General features: G+C 40.6%; 1 protein-coding gene and 1 non-coding gene across 13 annotated transcripts in view; one reads left to right on the forward strand and one right to left on the reverse strand.

Annotated features, from left to right (window-relative positions):
- Positions 1-19537, reverse strand: part of CAST (calpastatin) — a 115360-nt gene extending 95823 nt beyond the window's left edge. For 2 of the 12 annotated variants that reach the window (XM_032403953.1, XM_032403963.1), the window contains exons 1-2: positions 18909-19536; positions 5956-6018 (exon numbers count right to left, since the gene is read on the reverse strand). In XM_032403953.1, the coding sequence (XP_032259844.1) occupies positions 5956-6018; positions 18909-18983 (138 nt within the window). In that variant the 5' untranslated portion in view covers positions 18984-19536. Of the gene's footprint in view, positions 1-5350; positions 5873-5955; positions 6019-18232; positions 18357-18908 lie in introns of those variants that run through there. The other 10 variants (XM_032403964.1, XM_032403954.1, XM_032403966.1 and 7 more) reach the window with 7 other exon arrangements.
- On the forward strand, positions 4946-5069 carry LOC116632509. Its single transcript, XR_004299445.1, has one exon. It is a non-coding gene; the product is annotated as a small nucleolar RNA SNORA28 (small nucleolar RNA).
- Positions 19538-21638: the final 2101 nt, after the last annotated feature.

A 21638-nucleotide genomic window follows, 5' to 3' on the forward strand; every position in this document is an offset into this window, starting at 1 on the left:
AAGAGAAGAATGAAAACAAATACATACTTTAAAACAGTATATTTCAGGAATAATATTTAATCAATCTGTCCATCAGGATTCCAGGACTTATGATTTACTCTGAGGCCAGCAAATTTAACTTCCATTTAGTTCCTTTGCTATTTTGTTAACATTTGATTCCAATTCCATGTGCCATAAGTACAATCTTTCAGAGACAATTTTGGTGGGACCCTAAGGTCTTAGGTAATTAGGCTCACATATTCAAAGTACAATAATGAAGTACAGATTATGACTGTATGATATATTGTTGACATATTTATATGCTCACTGATAAAGGCAAAGTACTTACTGTTCTTATTAGTCATTCCCTATCCAATGATATAACAATATGTATATCACAGATGCTTGATTTAAAAGCACACTATTTGCATAATCTTTATTAAAGCTGTATCCTTTGCTTCTGGTAAAACAATTCACTGAAGGATGATGCGTAAGGTCTCTACTTTCTAGCTATTGGCATATGTTTCTGGGTTCAACAAAAGAATTTGCATCCTGTCCCATCCCATTGTTAGCAATCAATAAGGGGCTGACTTCTATTGCCGTGAGAGCTAAACCAAAATAAGGACAATAATTAAATAAGACATTTCAGGAAAAAATTAATAGAGAGAAACAGATATATAGGCACATCCTGGCAATTTTTTAAATTGTAAGAACAGCAACAAAATTGTATATGCGCCAAGGCAGGAAAAACAGGGTTTATAAAAATAAAACTAGGCTTCCCAGACATTTTCTTACAACTCTAAAGTCAGAAAAATCATGGAGCAACAGGTATGGGATTTTGAGGGAACAGAACTGCTAGCCAAGGATGTTGTACAATTCTGTATTTATTTCTTGTGTGAAGTCAGCACCAAAGCATGCTTAGATCCACACAGACTCAGAAAATCACCATTCACGCCCCCTCACTGAAAAATTTATGTTAAAAAATATTCCAGTCAATGAAGAAATGAATCAAAATTTAGAACTCAAAAAAAAAAAAAAAAGAAAATTAGGAAACTGTAGTCCAAAAGAATTTCTGGCACCTTCCTTTGTTTAACCTACCACATCAGCCATGCGGTTGGATTCTGGGCTGGCTGCTGGTATGGGTGTCCGGGGGAGCCAGGCGGGACTGCCCTTGGGGCACATCTTTGGCTTTGCCTCTTTCTGGAAACTGGGACATGAGCTTGCGTAGCCACAATCAACCGACAATTAATATGGACTCTGTCGTCATGACCCATAATCCCTTAAAATGATGTATGCTGAACTACTCTTCCAGAATTTTCTAACAGCTACACCACTTGCTTGTGGGAACACTGTCCCAGAAGACTTTTTGAGGAAGTATGTGTTTCTCCCTCACAAACACAGCAACAAAATAAAAACCAGATTAAATGCCATACTAAATGCCAAGATACCTGAATAATGATTTTCTTAAGTCACCCACAGTGATGACTCTTTTTAATTGGAATAGATTGATCTCTCACAAAGCACATTATTTATTGTTTTCTAGGCCCTCCTAGTGATGTTTGTTTGTTATCTCAGCTTAAACATAATATACAGAGAAAAAAAAGACTTAGGGAAATACACCAAGATGGAAGTAGCGGCCATCTCTGTAGGTGCTAGAATTCTGGATGATGGTATTTTTTTCTTTAAAGTCTTCAGTATTTTCTCAATTTTCTTCTGTGATTATGTTTTAGCTGTATAAAAAGTTGCTAAAATTAGGGGTTCCTGGGTGGCTCAGTCAGTTAAGCATCGGACACTTGATTTTGGCTCAGGTCATGATCTCAGGGTCATGAGTTGGAGCCCCGCATTGGGCTCCGCATTGGGCATGGAGCCTGTTTAAGATTCTCTCTCCCGCTCTCCCTCTGTCCTCCCCCTGCTAGTTTTCTCTCTCTCTAAAAAAAAAAAAAAGTTGCTAAAATCAATATATATATTAAGTATGAACACAAGATATTATGGCATTGATTTAAGAATACACACAAAATTGTATAGCAATAGTTATAACTAAGTGGTAGATTAGGTAATACTGTTTTTCATAAGTACATATTGCTTTTGTAATTAAAAAAAAAAAAGACTAATTGGGGGGCACCTGGGTGGCTCAGTCGGTTAAGTCACTGACTCTTGGTTTCTGCTCAGGTCATGATTCATGGGTCCTGGGATCAAGCCGTGAGTTGGGCTCCTCACTCAGCGGGGAATCTGCTTGAGATTCTCTCCCTATGCCCTTCCCCCCACTCATGTTCTTGATCTCCCTCTCTCTCAAATAAATAAATGAATCTTTAAAAAATTAATAAAATAAAAAAGAGTAATTTCATTAAGAGAAAAAGTGTAAAAAATGTTGGAGTCATTCAATACTTCATGGATTTTAGAAGGAGGAAAGGTAAACACTGAAGAATGCTTTTACTATTACTGATGGTAAAGAAAATCTGCCCCATATCTTTTCCTCTAAGGTGCAATTTCTATTCTCTTGTATTTACAGCTCCCTTTCTGCGCCCCTAAAATATTTCTATTATTAAATTTGAGTTCTTATAATTGGCTCTGTAAGATTGTGCCCATCTAATGCTTTAAATTCCATCCCTCAGGCCTTCACTGAAATATGTTGCTAAAATGCTCACACTCCCCCAGTGAGTCCAGATGTGTTAGTCAAATACTTTAAATAGATTTGATTGCAGGTTTGGAAAGGCTTCTCTCTTCCAGTGTCTTTAAAGGGGCTGGTGTTAAGTGTTTTCATTTTTCTTTTTCCTGCTCTAGTCCTTGTATCTTCGGCTTGTTAGTCCATGCAACTATTAGTTTTATAATTCCTCTACATCTGAGGAGGACAAAGCCAAATCACAATGACTGGTACAAACAAATAAGTGAATTCGTTCTCCTAGACACTTACCCTAGGCATTCCTCAAGCATTTGTATTGCAAATGCAACATGACAAATGATATCTGGGTTGTAAGATTCCGTTAAAATTGCTGCCAACTTCTTAGGATCATTAGTGGTTGTATAGGGGTCAAACACCAAACAAGTAAGAACTATTTACGATTGCTGGAGAGAAAGAGCTCTAACCTTCACACAAAGCATTCATCCCCAGATATGTTTACATGCGTCAATATAATAGTGGCTCTTACTCACCCTAATCATTTTTTCTCCTGGTTATATCTTCCTGAAGTCCTCCTATGTATCCTTTCTCTTGCACTTCCAAATAAAATGCAGCAGGATAATAAAGAGAGAAAGAAAAAAAAAAAATGCCAAAAAGTACCCCTGAGCCTAGAAAGCCCTTTTCAAACTGACTTTGTTTCAAAGGCCTGGGTTCCTCTGTGGAAGCCGAACCCACATGTTTGCATACGCTTAGGGACATGCTATTTAACCTCTGGAAGCATATACTAGTCTGCAAATGGATTACCAAAACCCAAATGAAGCTTCTGAATCTCATTTCTTGTTCAAAAGAGCAGTAGGTAATGAAATATTTGGGAGAAAGGATTGGTTTCAGGAAATCTTTCTGTGGTGATTTTGAGAAGGAAAGAGGACGGTAACCAATCGTGGATGGTGGGCAGGGCAAAGAAATCCAAATCACACTTGGTTTTACAACTGTGCACACAAAAGCTAAAATAACGCCTAATGCAAGATGGTTTCCTTGAATTCTCTCCAGGGCCAGAGTATCTCACCAAGGACTAATTTGTATGTGACATAAAGAATAAGAGATTCCCTGGAGACAGACCATACTGGAAATATGCCTTGACTACCAAGTCATCCCACCCACAGGTCTGTCTACCCTATCAGATGTACATGGACAGAATTTGGGGAGATGATAAATAATCTTCAGTCTCAAACTGTATGAATCTCTACAGTGATTTACACCACGGGAGCGGGGAAAAGCCTCTGTCCCCTCTTCACTTCTGCTGGCTGAGACAGAGCAAAACAGACCAATGTGTCCAGGCTCGGCACAAGACGAGTTGTAAATCTGAATTTCTCAGAAGCGTTACGAAACAAAACCAGAATTCCTTGACAGGCTGATAAACAGAAGAAAAATTCCTTCTTCCTTTCCTTGAGGTGGAAGTTCGGCCTTTTGTTTCAAACTTAAAGTGCAGTCTGCCTCTATAACACAGAAATCTCAGATTATGTCCCCCCGCTGCATTTGTAACAGAGGTCCTTATGAGTTTTCTCCAGCCCCTTATAAATACGGAAATAAGGTACTTTATAGTCTAGATATTATGAAAAAAGAAAAACAACCTAACACTGTGCTATAGCAGTTGTTGCCTAAACCAACAATGCCTATATATTCAAGATGTAATATTTAAGCTTTAGAGTAATAACACAATTAGTGATATATGAACTAGCCAACTATTCACTTGACCACGTTAGAAAAGATTTCCTTTTGTGTGTAAATAGTTTAATCTCGATTTATAGTAATAAAGAATAACATCCAAACGCATTATTTTGGGGTCTGGAGAATAAAGAAACTCTATAGTTTTCAAATCATAAATTATTTGATAGATAACTTATCTGGGAATATATTTAAAAGGTAGGGTAGATAAGGAACTGAATGACACTCTACAGATTTTCATGCTAGTAAAAGGAGGAAAATGTGGGGTTTTTTTAAAAAATATTTTTATTTATTTATTTGAGAGAGAGAGAATGAGAGAGAGAAAGCAAGAAAGTGGGGGAGGGTCAGAGGGAGAAGCAGACTCCCCGCTGAGCAGGGAGCCCGATGCGGGACTCGATCCCGGGACTCCAGGATCATGACCTGAGCCGAAGGCAGTCGCGTAACCAACTGAGCCACCCAGGCACCCTGTGGTTTTTCATATGGGAATTTATTTTTTAAAAATTTAACCAAGAAACAGGATAAAATCTTAATGTTTACTCTTACTTTCTAATTTTAAAGAAACATCTGCCTTCCATGGGTACAAAAAATTCATTACAAATTTGCTTGTCAAGAAATAATCTATTAAAGCAACACTTTGTAGCACATAATCCAAGTGTGTCTGACACAATTTGGGCTTGCTATGGCAAGAAAGTCTCACCTATTCCAGCACTCTCCTCCATGAGACCAACTTTATATAGACTTAAACAGTGTAAAGTAAATAAATAAATAAAATAGAAATTAATAATTAAAAAGGAAAGACTCTAAATTATATTTTCATGTGTATTGGTAATGAAAATGACAGTAGAAAGTTCAGCGAACTGCAGTGCAGAATCCATAGAAGGGTCTAGCTGTAAAGCCTCCTTATATATATTGAATATATTGAAATATATTAAATATTACAAAATTGCAGAAAGAAGAGGAACAAAATTTCTAAAAACATTTTGATAACATAGAGGAAAACATCATGATCATTTTTATACTTTCTTGTACCCTTTGAAAGGACAGCACATTCGTAGGATCCTTCCACGGACAAGTCGGCCAGTGTTGACAGGGCACATAATAGTGCATCATTCACTGGAGGAAGAAATTCAGTGTCAAAGAAAACTCATCCCCAAGTGGAAAGGTTTGGTTTTACTCCTTTTCCACAGAATTGATCCAAATCAAAATAGTCTTTCTTTCTTCCTTTTGTTTATGAACTGGAATAATGGGTTCATCCAGGCGATCACTGTCCTTTTTCCTAGTGTACTCTCATGAACAAAGATGTCCTTTTCCACTACAGCATTTGGTTTCTCCCTCCAAATCTGCCATGTTCACCAACACAACATTTAAGGTTCAGCAATTCCTATAGAGAAAACACCCTCAATAACTGGCTTCTGTTCCTAAATAGAAACTATTTCTAAAGGTTCTTTCCCCAGGAACACTTTATTTTTCATTAATTTTTAATGATTTCCACTTATATTCTTGAATCAAATCTTGGTTAAGACTAAATTTGCCAATATTCCAGTAGGAGGTCTTTGCAACCTTATTATCTGTTTCAAGATAGAATTCACAATTAAAAGCAAGAGAAAAGGAAAGCCCAGTATTGTGGGAATTACCTCATCTGATCCTTTCTTTTCTCCTGACTTGGAAGGTGATCCACTGGTTTTTCCACTGACATGCTATAAAAATATAAAAAGAAAAGAAAGAAAGATAATGTTTAAAAGAAGGAGGTAATACAAGATAATATAATAGTAACTTTAATCCCGAAGGACTAAATATGTAGCCTGTAAAAACAAGGACCCCTTTAATCTTCCTTCTGAAAATGCTGATAATTCTACATTGACATAGGTGGCTTTCAAAAATCAAGAGAACCTACACACATTCATTTGGGATGTAGAAAGTCAGTCTATAATTAACCAGACACAGATCTGATGGTGATTCCAAGGCGGCATCTCATCTCCTACAAAATGCCTCACGCAATTTTAAAGCCCAAATTGCCGGCATGGGAGACATGTGGTTCCCCATGGAGTTTTGATGTCTAAGGTCCATGTGGAGCCTAAAGCCATACTTAAGCCTCAGTTCAGCATGGGCTCAAGGGAGGAGCACAGCTTCCAAGTCCGCCATTGCTTCTGATGGTTCTTGGGAATTCCTCAGAGTTCTTCCCCAGTTATCTTCCAGGAAGACAAACCCTGCAGGGGGAAGACCATACCCGCAACTTCTATTTATTATGGCTTTAGGATTTCATTATGTCCAGAAACAGAATTATTTTTCTCACCAGTACAGTGGGAATGAAAGCAATTATTTTTATGTGGCACATAAAACCTTCAGGTAGCTTACATACTCATTTGTCTTGATGATAAGATAAAATGAGCCATAAAGTTTACTGACTTTTTTTGAGAGATTAAAAAAAAAATTATAGGGCGCCTGGGTGGCTCAGTTGGTTAAGCGACTGCCTTCAGCTCAGGTCATGATCCTGGAGTCCCGGGATCAAGTCCCACATCGGGCTCCCTGCTCAGCAGGGAGTCTGCTTCTCCCTCTGACCCTCCCCCCTCTCATGCTCTCTGTCTCTCATTCTCTCTCTCGCAAATAAATAAAATCTTAAAAAAAAAATAAAATAAAATAAAAAAATAAAAAAATAAAAAAAAAATTATATTCCCGAAAAGGGTTACAAAGAATTGTTTCATTTCTTGCACATTGTGGGATGTGCAAGAAAGTGGGAAAAAATAATCTAAATATAAGGAAATAAAAGCTCACGATTGGGTTCAGTCCCGACTATCTTCAGTTAAACCAAAATATAAAACTGTACAACATTCCCTAAAGCAAATGATAACCTGGATATGTAAGTCAATGAAATTATTTGAATTAAAAAGAGTGGTAGTAACAGTAATATTAATAATAAAAATTTACATTATTCTTTATTATTTACTATCATACATATTCTTATTTGATACAAAAAAAGAGGCTCATGTGATTTTTAGGGATGAAAAAACTAAGAATAAGAAGAATTCATTGATCTTTCATAAGGACACAGACCTAGTAAATGAGAAAAGTTTGCATAGCAGGTTTTCTGACTTACAATACGTTGTCACTATAACATGCTAAATAGAATAAGGTAATATTTTCTTTAGTAATATCAACATATATTTTAATTAAAACAAGAATCCAAGAAATATCTGACACATGGATGAAGCCTTGCATTAAGAGTTCTCTGTATGAAAAACTAGGGGGAAATCACTTTTATGCGTGGCAAATTCTTCCCAAAATGTAACACTGTCATGGATCAGTGAGTGGAACCCACTCCGTGAAAAACCCCTAGGCTTCAAGAGCTTGGTGAATGAACCCCTGTACAGGGCCTGTTCCACCTTGATGTCCTAGTCTAGCATTCGTCTGTCCACAGTTGCGGGCAAGCAGTATTGAGTAGTAAATGAATCTGGAAAAAAAAAAAAAAATCTAAAAGCCCACATATATATCAGTGCTAGATGGTAAGAGGTAAGTTTCAGAAGATTCCTGAAGGCCAGACTAGGGGGAAGAATCATTCACCATTTGCAGGCAGAATTTAAGAGGGATAGATCTACAGTGACAGATTGACCCAATCTGGTCTCCTTCCAGACTTGGTAAATTTAGAACCCTATCACACTCACTACTATGTCCAAATCCCTATCTTTCTCAGATTAGAGACAAACGTTAACAACAACAAAAATGCACTGTTTTACTGAGCATATTGAGTGCCTCATCACTCCTCAGAAGGTATTAGTATTCCACTTTACAAATGAAAAAGCTTAAAGAGGCACTTGCTCTTGTCAAGTATAAGGTTCCCTGCTCTCTACAAGGTCCCCTCTGCTTCCTGCTCATGTGGCAAATATATATGATGACACACTGCCCTACAGTAAATGTGCAGACAGCCCTTTCTCCCTAAAATTTAGGTATATAGACGTTTTTCTTTAAAAAATTTTTAAAAGGGGCCCCTGTCTGGCTCAGTCTGTAGCGCATGCAACTCTTGATCTCATGATCATGAGTTCAAGCCCCACACTGGGCATAGAGCTTACTTTAAAAAATGCAAAAAAAAAAAAAAAGTAAATAAAAATAAAAGTTTTTAAAAAGTCATCTCCTGGGGGTGTTCCAAAATTTCAGTCCTCCAGATTAACCAACACCATCAGTTACTTGTTTCCATTTAAACACTCAAAAATCCCTCAAATTATGTAGGTTCTAAATAGTTTGGGATAGATATATATGCTAAATACTTTTAAAATGTTCAGTTATAATGACAACTTAGAAAAATTATGTACTATAAGAACTGGTATTTTGTGATTTCAAAAGAAATATTTGCTCTTATATTATATAAAAGAAAGCTTTTTTTTTTTTTTAAGATTTTATTTATTTATTTGACAGAGAGAGACACAGTGAGAGAGGGAACACAAGCAGGGGGAGTGGGAGAGGGAGAAGCAGGCTTCCCGCCAAGCAGGGAGCCCGATGCGGGGCTCGATCCCAGGACCCCGGGATCATGACCTGAGCTGAAGGCAGACGCTTAACGACTGAGCCACCCAGGCGCCCCAGGAGAAAGCTTTTTTACAACATAAAGTATAATGACATAAAAAACACCATCAAATGAGACCATTTTTTAGGAACTCTATGGATTATATTTTCCCAGTTTTTTTTTTAATCCAGCTTTTTTTTTTTTTAAGTAGGCTCTATACCCCAACACAGGGCTTGAACTCACAACCCTGAGATCAAGACCTGAGCTGAGATCTCGAGTCAGACGTCTAACCAACTAAGCCAACCAGGGGCCCCAACCCACCTTTTATTATAAAATTTTTCTAACACACAGAAGAGTTAAAAGAATAATACAATGAGAACGCATATTCTTACCACTTACATCCAATAACTATTAAGATTGTTGCTACATTTTGCCACATTTGCATATATTATAGACAGATCTATCTCTCTATCTGTATTTGGATATGTACCTGCATTTGAAAGTAAATTGTAGGTATCTTAAAATTTTACCCCTAAACATTTCACTAAACATCTCCTTAAATTGAAGAATTTTCTCCAAGTAACTCCAATATCATCGTCACTCTAAGAAAATTAACAAGAACTACCGAACACCATTCAATTTCTAGTAAATAGCAACTTTATGAATGAACCATTGCCCTGACCATTTCTCAGGGCTTATTCAATATCCATCAGTCTATTAACAATATAAATAGTTTTCGCTGAGAGATATTCAAAGTGCCTGATTTTTTATTTATTTTTTTAAATTTATTATCTTTTTAAAATTTGAGTATAGTTAACACACAAAGTACCTCATTATTTAATTCATGGCATAATTAAGCACGTTCTACATGACTGAGCTGATGCAAAGAAATATTTGGGAATGATTTATGTCAGATTCAATCAAGCTTAGGAAACCTGCTGCAAGCCTAAGAGGGAAGAGAGAAAATTCTGTCCACTACAACGTGCAGTGGGTGGGGTGGGGAGAGGTGAGAGAAGCATGGAGAAGGAAAGCTCTGATAGGTCCAGAAGAGAGCCAAACCACAAAACTGATAAATCCCTGGAGGACTTTTCTAGATAAGTGAAAGGAAATGAATATGTTCTAAGCATCTACATACTCTGTGCTAGCCCAGTGCTAACCATTTCCCCTAAGAGATCTCCTTCACTCCCCACAGCAACTCCAGAGGTCCACACTGTCACCTCATTTTATGGATAAAGAAATCGAGGATCTGAAAGATGAGGTCCTCCTCTGTCACACCACATTTCCGGATTATATTCTATGGGCCAGAGACTGGGCTACTCTGGATCTAGTGAAAAGCTAGTTGAGATCGTGGGACTCACATCAAAAAAGTCTCAATCCAGGGCACCTGGGTGGCTCAGTTGGTTAAATGACTGACTCTTGATTTGGGCTCAGGTCATGATCTCAGGGTCATGAGATCGAGCCCCACGTTGGGCTCCTGCTGGGTGTGGGGCCTGCTCAGGATCCTCTCTCTCTCTCTCAAAAAAAGTGCTGTGCCCCCCAAATTAAAGAAAAAAAAAGTCTCAATCCAGTGCTCTAAAATGAAAACAACAAACCAAAACAGAACCTTCCAATTGTGAAACTGGTTTGCTTTATAAAATCAATCAAACATTCAGTCCTGTATTAATAGCTGGAGACCAAAGACAGGAAGTGCAGGATGCTAACCCTAACGCAGTAGAAATTGGATGGGGAGAATAAGGCTACAGAAGACAGTCGACGCATGGAGTTAAGATGAAAGACATGGTATGTGTGGCAGGAGTTCAGAAGCAGGGAAAAAGCAGATAAGGGACTTCACCATCTTCCCTCAAAAAGAAATAATTTTCCAAACTGTTTTCACCCCCGTGGATCACTGTGTATTTGGCAAGTGTAGCTGGCCTCTAGCCTCATTGGAGGAGAAAGTTTTTTATATGCTTAAAATTTTCTGCCACAGCAAACGCATAAACCTGTTGGGAAATCAACAAGAGCCAAGAGCTAGTAAGGCTGGCAGCCTGTGAGCTCCCCGAGCCGAGGACTTGCGCTAGTGAGCATCTGGGCACCCTTCCCACTGCTACCCACATACCCTCTGAGAGACATGCACACAAGGGCACAGGTAACACAGAAGAAAATAAAAGCAAATTTCTATACATATATAAAAGAAGAAGGAAGACAGAAAAAAAAAACTGAACTTCTACAAGCGCAAGCCCTGCTGAGAGAGTACAAATGCTATGTGCTTCTGAAATGCCTTTGCTTCTTAAAAAAAAAAAAAAAAAAGTTGGGGTTTTCTTTTAGGGGATGACAAAAACATTCTAAAATTAAATAGAAGTGATGTTTCCACCACTCTGTGAATATACTAAAAAATACTGAATTGAATTGTATGTTTTGATGGGTGAATTCATAGTTTGTGAATTATATTTGAATAAAATTGTTTTAAAAAACAGTAAAGGTTATTCGAAAACAAGTCGCAAATTTTTCTTCTTCAACTTGGAGGCAAGGCCATAGAGACCAATATTTGCATGTCCAGCGTTAGCTGTGGCAAAATCATGAAGCAATAAGATGTTATCTTGGTGCCCTCTGGACTTTCCTTGTACACAGAGCTCAGCTCTGTCACTGCATACCATTGCATATGGTAAGAAAAGCTCATTTCAGGGCCCTTCTAAAGGTCGGAAAGCCCTCATTTAACAGTGGGTCCCATCCTTCAGTGTAGATCACAAGCACCTGAGACACTTAGAAACACTCATGCCAGAGTGTAGGAAATTAGTTTGTCTAGAGTTGGGGCCTGAGCATAGATGTATTTTCCTAAGATTTCCCAGCTGATCTTACTATGCAGCTAGGACTGGAGACAACTGGTTTTGAGAGGAGATTTGTGGGCACCATGACAGGAAGCAGAGGGCTCTGCTCTTCAAATCACCCCAATGAGTTGGCACCCATGGGGAGATTCCCCTGGTCAGGCAGGCTGGGGCGGCTCTGAGGCTCCTGGGTAAACTCTGATTGCTCAAGGAAGGAGCACAGTGCCCTGTGTTCACACGAGCATTTCCTGACTAATTCTGAGCCTTGCCCTATTTATGGCATGTCGTATCCTCCTATCTGCTCATTAGTCTCAATTTTCTTAGTTTCTTAAGCAAACAAGTTAAAACTTGGCTATATTCTTATTATTCTGGTCCTGTGATAGAGGTGTGACAAATACTTCTTGACTGAATGACTGCTATTTCCATAAACCTCTGAACATTGCCTGGGAAGTACTTTTCCTCCGTTCAGGTCAGTAAACTAGATAAAAGAGAAAGAAGCCCCCCCCCCCAAAAAAAAAAATAGCTTGAAAAATTAAAAGACAATGTGTAAATTGATATTTCCTGCAAAATCCCTTAAAATCTATTCTTGTATGTATTCTGCTTGCTAAAACAGTAATGTTCAGCAAACAAACAGAAGGACCAAGATGTAAAGCTGGTTTTGCTTTAAAACCATCTCCCTGGAGCAGCTCTGGGCCTTTCTGCCTTCAGGTGAATTCCTTGCCCAGGGCCCCTGTTCCCCCTGCCCTGTGGACCAGGGATATTTGGGATGGACGGTGTCGGGCTTGGGAGGCAGTGACAGGAGACTGGAGGTGGTGAGTGGGTGGTCTTTTCCCCTCCTTTCTGCCTGTGGGAGGCTCTGTAGTAGTGTCTCTTGCAGGATGGGCCAGCTGCAGTTGGAGTTTCCACAGGGCGATCCAGCTCCCTGCTAGTCCCTCCTGCATAGAAATGATAGCAGCTTCCTGAAATTTTTAATCTCTGGGTTGCCTCACCCTCCCCAGCTGGCTTCCCATCAGCTTCTGTTACCTGGGTAACCAATTCCCTGCATTCCATTCTCTGGCAAACTCAGATGGGAAAGAAAAAGCATGGATGTGAAAGGCTATGTGACCTTGGGCAAATAATTTAACCTTTCTGTTTTCTACTTGTAAAATGAAGGTAATAGTACATAGCCCAGGGGCTGACATATTTCTGAAAGGAGCTGATGTTAATGAGGAGCCTGGCCCATTGCCTAGTTCATTTTCAGAATACAATAAAAGTTATTCCACTCCCTTGTTTTTCTCTGGCATCAACTGGATTGTGCTGAATTATGAAACAGTAAAATGAATAAGAGATGTAAGCAAAGGTTTAAAGGTTTCATTTTCTAAGGTTATAAATGTTAGAGCAGAGAATTCAGTTTCTTACTTTTTGTAAGTACAAAGCAACCAGGTTCATCTAATAAATTTGTGTTTAGTTTTTTGTCTCTTATGCCTGTATATTATATTAGTCTCATATTTCCATATTACATCTAAGGAAACAAAGTATATGGCGAATAGAGAATTCCTTTTCCAAACAATATAACCAAGTTGGCCACAGGCATGACCCTTAAATGTGCAATTAAAATGCTTTGGGGGGCACGCCGGGGTGCCTCAGTCGATTAAGCCTCCAACTCTTGATTTCAACTCAGGTTATGATCTCATGATATCAGGGTCTTGAGAGCCAGCCCTGCGTGGGGCTCCGCGCTGGATGTGGAGCCTGCTTCAGATTCTCTCTCTCCCTCTCCCTCTGCCCCTCCACCCCCATTGCCCATCCTCCCCCCCCCCTCTCGCACTCACTCTAGTTCTCGTGCACACTCTCTCTTTTAAAAAAAATAATAAAATAAATAAAATAAAATAAAATAAAATATTTTGGAAGGGAGAGGTGTGTGTGTATGTGCGTGTGTGTGTGTGCGTGTGTGTGCATGCATGTGCTTGGTGTGTTGGTGGGGCTGGGAGCTAAATAAAAGAAGTGTGGGACAATATTATCAGGTTGATAATTATTAAAGATGATGGGTATATGAAGAGTTCATTATATTATCCTCTCTTCTGTGATAAAAAGTTTTGAAAAAGTTAGAAGCCTCTTATCTCAAGCATATGTATCTCCCTAGAGTCACCCAAAGGTAATATCTTAGCCATTTCCCTTTGTTTTCAAACTAAAATCTCCAAACTCATAGAGAAGAATAGAGTTGATTTATTTTTTAAAAATCGGTAAGTAGCTACCACGTGCTAAATATTGTATGGAGAATAATTACTCAAGAAATATAAGTAAATAAAAGGTCTGGCCTGTTAATACATGATATCTTTCTGCTCCTCTAAAAACATTTGCTATCAAATTCTAAAATTACAGGATAACGTTCTTTGGGATTCTATAAAAGACACATATTAAGGATTAACTGCATGGCCATAATTCTGAAATCTCGATGTTTCTCCTAAACTCCATGTATGCTTCTTCCTAACACTTTAACATTCTCATGGATAAGTCAAGATGACACTGTTAAGGGCATGCTCCTTTTGTCCAGTTTTCAGAGGTAGCATCGACTGCCTCTTTGCCAAGTTCAGCTTCTGGGATCTACCTGCAGTAAGGCTTTTTGAATTTTCTCTAAGTCGAAGAAGACGCCATGAGAATTTCAATAGTTACTTTGTTGCTTTTATAGTAGTCAATAGGATGCACTTGTGATTTTTATCTATGAGAAATGCACAATTGCTATGTCCACGGAACTCTTTACAGAACCAGACATGTAGTAGGTGAACAATAATTACCTGTGAACATATTTGGCCTTTACCAAATTATTCTTGTGTTCTATGAGTTCTCAACAGTCAAAATGAATTCCATACTTTTTTAAGGAAACTCTAACCACAGACCTCTTTTCTCCCTGGGATAAATACCTCCTCCAACTGAGAAGGCAACTTACATAAATAGTGTTCACTGGATGGAGTTATTTCACATTTTTCTTAACTGAAAGACACCTGACACACTTTTTTTTTTTTTTTTTTACAACAGAATATGAAAAAAAAGCAACACAGATACTTGAACACAGTGCTATGTATTCAAGCGGATTATATAAACTGAATGGGGATTTATTTTTAATGGCTTTATAGTTTTAGTTTTGCAAGATAAAAAGAGTTCTGGAGATAGATGGTGGTGATGGTTGCACAATATGAATGTGCACACAGTGCCTAGCTGCCTCAGTTGGAGGAGCATGCTACTCTCGATCTCGGGGTCCTGGGTTTGAACGCCATGTTGGGTATATTTAAGATTACTTAAACAAATAAAACTTTAAAAAAGTATATGAATGTACTTAATTCCACTTAACTTTACATTTACAAATGGTTAAGATGGCAAATTTTATGTGTATATTTTACCACCATAAAAATTAAACAAACAAACAAAACAAAAAGGAAAAGAATAGAATAAAGATGGGCTGCTTAGAGAAGTCTTGTATTACACCAGACAACCTACTCAGAAGTAAATGCCTACCCATTCACCTTAGAATCTCAAATGGCCACCCATGTTTCCAGCCCCAGCAAGCTACACCATTCTTTAAAAAGCACTTGTAGAATATAATTTACTTTCTGGGAAGTGCCAAAACTGATTAGAGAACATCATCAGATGTTACTCCTAATTTAAAAGTCTTATCTGCAATGGGAAGCAAACCAGTTTAGAAACTATCAACCAAAAGGGCAAAGTTGTGTCTGACCTCCATTCTCCCAGACACTCTAAGGCCTGTGCCCTTTTTTCAGACTCTATAATTTGCATTCCTTACTCCTAAAAGTCATTGCAGCCAAGTGGTTTGTCCTGCCAGAAAGGCTTCTGACACTCTTCCCAGACTGGCCACAACAATGGGGCCTCCCAAATGACTGGGCTCCTTGATCATGCTGCCACTGGGCCCATGGCTCTAATTAGACTAAGAAACACCTTTAATTAACATGGCCTAATCAAGTCAACTTATGACTCAGGAATGTGATTCCTGATGTCAACTAAATTTACTCTCCTTCATGCTTCATCATTACGATGCTCATCTGATGTTCTTCAGATCTAGCTTTTTAAGTTGTTTTGTTGGGTTTTTTTTTCTACAGTCACATAATTCTTTGGAAGATAAGATCAATGATATTGATGGTGGAAATATACATTGTAATGTGTTTCACTGACTGGCTTTATAGGTAGCACTCCCTTAAACAACATCATAGATATATCTTTTAATTATTTTATCTTATGCTGCCTAGATTTTTAAAGTTAGGTCATTCACAATCTTTTTCAGTATTTAAAGGATCCTAGTAAAGATACTTTAATTATAGGATTTATCAGAAGCATTATATATATCATATATATATAGATATATGATATATATATATCATAATACATAATATATAAAATACATGATAAAATTCATATATAATATATAAATCATATATTTATATATTATATAATTATAATAGTATATAACATCATATATTGTACAGCATGTAACACTATATAATTACATTATATTATAGAGTATATAATACTCTATAATTTTATATTATATATCATATTATTGTATATTATAATTTATATTGTATATATGCAAAATATATGTGTTATGGCTCCATGGACCTTTAGAGGATTTATGGGTGAGCTTTTGTGTATTTGTGTGTGTATTTTGCTGAGGGAAAATGGTCAGTAGCTCTCATTTAATTCTCAAAATGGTCGTGATCACACCCTCATAACCATCAAACAAAAATGGTTAGGAAGCCGTGTCTTGAGCTATACTGTCCAATACTATTGCCCTTAGCCACTCATGCCTTTTGAGTACTTGAAATGTAGCAAGTATGAATTGCTATAAGTTTAAAATGAACACTGGATTTTGAAGAATTAATATAAAAAAGAAGATCTAAAATATCTCAATGGTTTGTACATTGATTATATGTTGAAATAATGTTTGGAATATAGTGGGTTAAATAAAATATATTATTAGCATTAATTTCATCTGTATTTGCTTTTGTTCATGTGGCTACTAGGAAATTTTAAATTACCTATGTGACTCTCACAACATTTCTTTCAGATGGCACTGGTTTGGGAAGAATCAAAGCTGATCACAGATAGTTTGCTGATTCTAAGAGGCAAAAAAATTTTATAGTAGTTCCCAAATTGGATTATAAGAGAGATTTTAGCAAAATGACGGACTATGCCTAAACATAACAGGGTTAGGGGCGCCTGGGTGGCTCAGTCGGTTAAACTTCTACCTTTGGGTCAGGTTATGATTTCAGGGTGCTGGGATTGAGTCTGGCATAGGGCTCACTTCTCAGCAGGGTGTCTGCTTCTCCCTCTTCCTCCACTCCTCCCCCATCCCCACTCCTGCACGCACACAGGATCTCTCTCTCTCTCAAATAAATAAAATCTTTTAAAAAATTTAAAAAAAAAATAACAGGGTTAAAAGCACTGATTTAAACTACTTCAAATATTCCAGCATAATTTCCTTTAGAGAATCATGAATTTGGAAAGCAAAGTCTGATGTCAACTCTGAAATACTGCCATCCATATTTGCAGATAATTCATGTGGTGCATTTTGATAAGAACCTTAGGACAATAATGACTCAAAGCAAACTTTTGCTTTTAGCACATAAATAAGAAAACGTAATGAGAAACAATTACAATGAAATATCTAAAGGGAAACTGTAATTCCCAATCATTAAAAGTATATGGGTATGGTACTTTGATTTATGAATCTTATCAGTCCCCACAACCCCTTATGTGGTGCCTATTATAACCCTCTTTCTACAAACGTGGAAACAGGTTCAGAAAGGTTGACTCATTGCCCTTTGAGAAAAAGAACTATCGTCTTATTCTCCACTGTGTACTTGGAGGCCAGTACCCGTCTTGGCACAGAGTAGATGCTCAGTAATGGCCATTGGCTTATCAGGGACAGTTTACTGATTCCAATATAAGGTTTTCTCTAAAGAGTGTCTGATTACAATAACCTTGCTTTTCCCAATACCACATGCTGAGAAAGAGGTGTACTTAAACTAAGTTTCTGAAATTCTCCCATCAATCAGTGGGATATAAATATTTTGATTCTCACCTATCAACACATCTTTTGTGTATTTTTTGTGGAATAAAGTACAGAACTGCTCTTGCTCTCTCTGTCTCATTCTCAACAAAGGTCTTGATCTCACTTGCTTCTGCTCCTCGGAGTTTTGGGTTTTCTCCTTGCCCCCCATCCCGGCTGTCTCTCCTCCTTTGTGTTGGAAAATGCATGTCCAAGAACATTTCTCTAAAAGCTTCGAGCTTTGCTTTAGATCTCTGCTCTTGCGAGCTGAGTTCATCCAGGAATCCGCATCCAGGGACGGAATTCCTCCAGCAACAATTCCTGTCCCGTTCAACTTGTGAGCGGAGCAGCGCCTCCCGCATCTGCTCACATCGACTCGCACGCCCGGGCGCGCTCGTGCATACCACAGTAGGGTGAGTCTCGGCCTCTCCCGGAGCCTAACCTGAAGTCCTAAGAGGAGGTCGCCCCTGGTCCCCACCCTTTCCCAGCCAAAACCCGGACAATACCATCCGCACTCCCAGAAAGGCAAAGCAAACACACTCCCTTCCCATTCCTGCCCAAGCACGACCGCTCCTATTTACCGTCTTGTACCACCAGCTTGCGAATGCCATGGCGACAACTGGTTTGCTCTGAGACGCGCGGCCGAGGGCCCGGCGAGGACGCGGGGTGCGGAGCGGCAGGCACGGGGATCCCACTTCGCCTGCCTTGGAGCTGGCGAGCTCTGAGCTCGCAAGCCCGGGAGCCGTCAGGAGGCAGGGCACCTGGGCGGCGCCCGAAGCCGGCCCCGCCCCCGCCGGCTGGCCCCGCCCTGCCCGATTTGGCTCGAGGTTAGCTAGGGAAGAAGTTTTATTTCTCCGGGCAGATACGCCCTTCAGCCTGGGTTTTACACGGAAGAGAGGATTCCGCAGTCCAGTTAAACTACCCCACCCACTCTGGGGGGTCCCGAATGAACTTTTTCCTCCTTTCATCCCTATGCTCATTTCACCCACCTCTCACCATCCAACTTTTCCCGATGCGGGCCACCCCCTGTTGAGCTCGCGCCACGCCCAGCGCGCTTGGCCTGGGCCAGGGAATACCCGGCCACCTCCAGCCACCCGCGCAGCGGCCGGCCCTGAGCCCCGCGCCCTTCTCCGGCCCGGGAAGGGGCGCACGGGCCGGGAGGTCAGGCAGGCTACGCCCAGAGGAGGTGGCCCACGGCTCCGGGGCTGGGGTCCTCCCAGCGTTCAGCCCTGCGGCTCCCGGAGGAGCACCACTCACCTCCTGGGTATGGCGGGCCGCTGCAGCGCGCGGGGGCCGCGGGGAGGCGGCGGGCTTCTGGCCCGGCTGAGACATGGCAAGGCCGCTGCAAACACTGCCTCGGGGAGGGCGCAGCGGAGACTAGAAGGGAGGCCCGGGCGGGGCGCTCTGGGAGGGAGGGAAGGAGCGGAGGGGCCGGAGGGCGCGCCAGTGAGGCAGCTTTTCCGACCCAGCCCCAAGCCCGCGCGAGGGCTCCTCCTTGCCCGGTCGGGTCCTCCCCTTCCTGCCCGCGGCTGGCTGCTGTTCGCGTTGTAGCCGTCCGGGGCTCCCGGGGCTAAAACTTAACACCCTCGGCCCCGTTGTCTTCACCCAGAGATCCTCCCCGCCTCCCAGGACTCCGCTGCTCCCCGTGGTCGCAGGGAGGAGGGGCTGGAGGTCTCAGGGTTCCTCCTTCGACTTGCCCGGACATAGCTTTCAGTTGTGCAACGGGAAAGCGGGACCCGGGCGTGGCCTGGCTACGCCTCGACACTTCTCCTTAAAAATCTCCAGAATTAAACACCTTTTCTGCAATCTGCCCTGGTTTAGTTTGGAGAAGAATTTACCAACTCAAATCTGGCCCAAGCCTGGACCGTCTAGATAAGGAAGCGGATCGCAAAACCAAATTGGTCTGTGCATATGTTTGTATAGATGTGTGTGTTTTGTGTAGGTGTGTACGCTCGCCTCTGTGTCTTTTATGTCATCTCACTTAGGGTTTTTTTTTGGGGGGGGGAGGCGCAATTTTGAAAGTTTAAAACGTCTTACGGGTAGGAAGCCGTAGGTTCCAATCCAAACCGAAGAATAGTCCCAAATTTAGACCCCTATAGCCTTTCTGGAGCCTGGTCGGTTTTGTTTCCGAGGCCAAAGTGTTTTTAGTGTTTGACTCATCTTAAACAACACTTCCTGGTTTGGGCTTGGATGTGAAATACAACAAGCCTGTCTAGAAAACGCTCATCTGCTGAGACTGTCGGCCTCCCATTCTGCGTGTTTGTGATCAGACCCGCCTGAAAAAGCCTGTTTCCCTGCAATGACATTGACACTTTGGACCTGGGGGTGACCGCTTTCTGTAGTGGTGTAGCGCTAGAAGAAATTGTAGAGGGAATGATAGAAAGATAAAAATACACATTCCTTGCCCTCCAGGAACTTAGAGTTTAGCTGAAGTCATATGGCATTTGTAACACATGATCATCTGGGTGACAATGAGACATGTACAAGTATGAATAAGTACTTATGTGTTTTGGGAGTTTGGGGTTCTCTGGATTTTGGTGGTTTTAGGAAGGGAAAGGAGGCTTGAGTGGGCAGGCTGGCTGGTGGGATGTGGACAGAAGTAGAGAGGGTGGGGGCAGTACAGGAAATATAAAAATGCTTACCCCTCTGGCTGGAGCTGCTGGTCCAAGTTTAGGAGTAATCAGTCCATTTGCCCACTTACCATTTACTGAGCAGCTACCGTGCTAGGTGATATAATTGATATCAAAATCTATAAGAGATAATGACATTAGCCTTCAGGCTTTGCTGAATGGTTGGCAGTCACATAAACAGAACAATTATGGGCTAAACTATGCATTGATGACTATGAGTCAAGAAAAATTACAAATAAGATGAAGGAGAGGGTGGTGTTTTCACTTTCTCTTGAACTCAGTGAGGAATTTGAACTTCGATAGCACAACCAGCAGTGGAGCATCTTAGGGAAGATCATTTTAAATATATATGGCAACATTTGCTATATTTTTATTTGCACACATTTTAAGTACTGCATTCCTTTATTTACTCAGTAACAGGATGACTGCAGTGTGTCAGGCTCTGTGGAGGTCCTGGGGACCTCACAGTTTAGGAGGAAAGACAGACTAATTCACCACCACATGACCATGGGACAAGGGTAAGGGAAAGGGCTGGCCGAGGTATTCCAAGAGTGCTATAGGATCCTGAGGGACTTCTCACTCTGACCGTGGGGTGGGCTGCCTGGGGAGGGGGGCAGCTCAGGGGCTCCTTCCTCCCCCCATGTTTGACTTGATGGAACTGAAACCTCTTCCACGTACCCTCCACTTTGTATCTTCTCTTCATCCCTACTATTGCTGTAGCTGTTCAGGAGCTCATCACTTCTCATCAGGAAACACGTAAAATGAGAAAAAAACAGGATGGAGTCTGGAGAAAAAGCCAGAAGGAGCTATAGTGGGGCAGAAGGAAGCTAGTAAAGAAGTAGGTACCAGAGGCCAAGGGTGGAGGGGCTTCTAAAAGGAAGGGCTGGTCCGCAACATAACATTTCACTCAAAGTTTGGGTCAGACAGTGAATGAAGAGTGTCCATGAGATCTGACAGCTGAGAGGTTTTTGGTAACCCAGCCAGTGGGTAAGATTGAGGGGGAGGCAGAGTAGTTCTCTGAGGTACTCAGGGTTTCAATAGTCCCTTCTTTTGGATGGTATTTCTTTCTACACCACCACATACTTCTGGAATGGAAGTTAACCCCAGAAACCCAGACCTTCTGGCTGACATCCAATCCCACTGAAACTTACCTGTCCTATCTACCATCTTGAGACTCTCTGCCAGGTTTGCTCCCCTCTGTAGTGACATTTTCCTGAGTAAGCCAGAAAGAAAAGAAGAATCTTTGCAAATAGGCAAAGACACGGGCAAAATATGCAAAGGTTCTCAAAGCCTCCTTTCCCTTATAATGTACATGTATCTGAGTAGGAGCTTCATGCTGCTGACTATTGCATTATCC

This window comes from Phoca vitulina, unplaced genomic scaffold (assembly GCF_004348235.1).
Source record: "Phoca vitulina isolate PV1807 unplaced genomic scaffold, GSC_HSeal_1.0 scaffold6, whole genome shotgun sequence".
In the NCBI taxonomy this organism is placed as follows: Eukaryota; Metazoa; Chordata; class Mammalia; order Carnivora; family Phocidae; genus Phoca; species Phoca vitulina.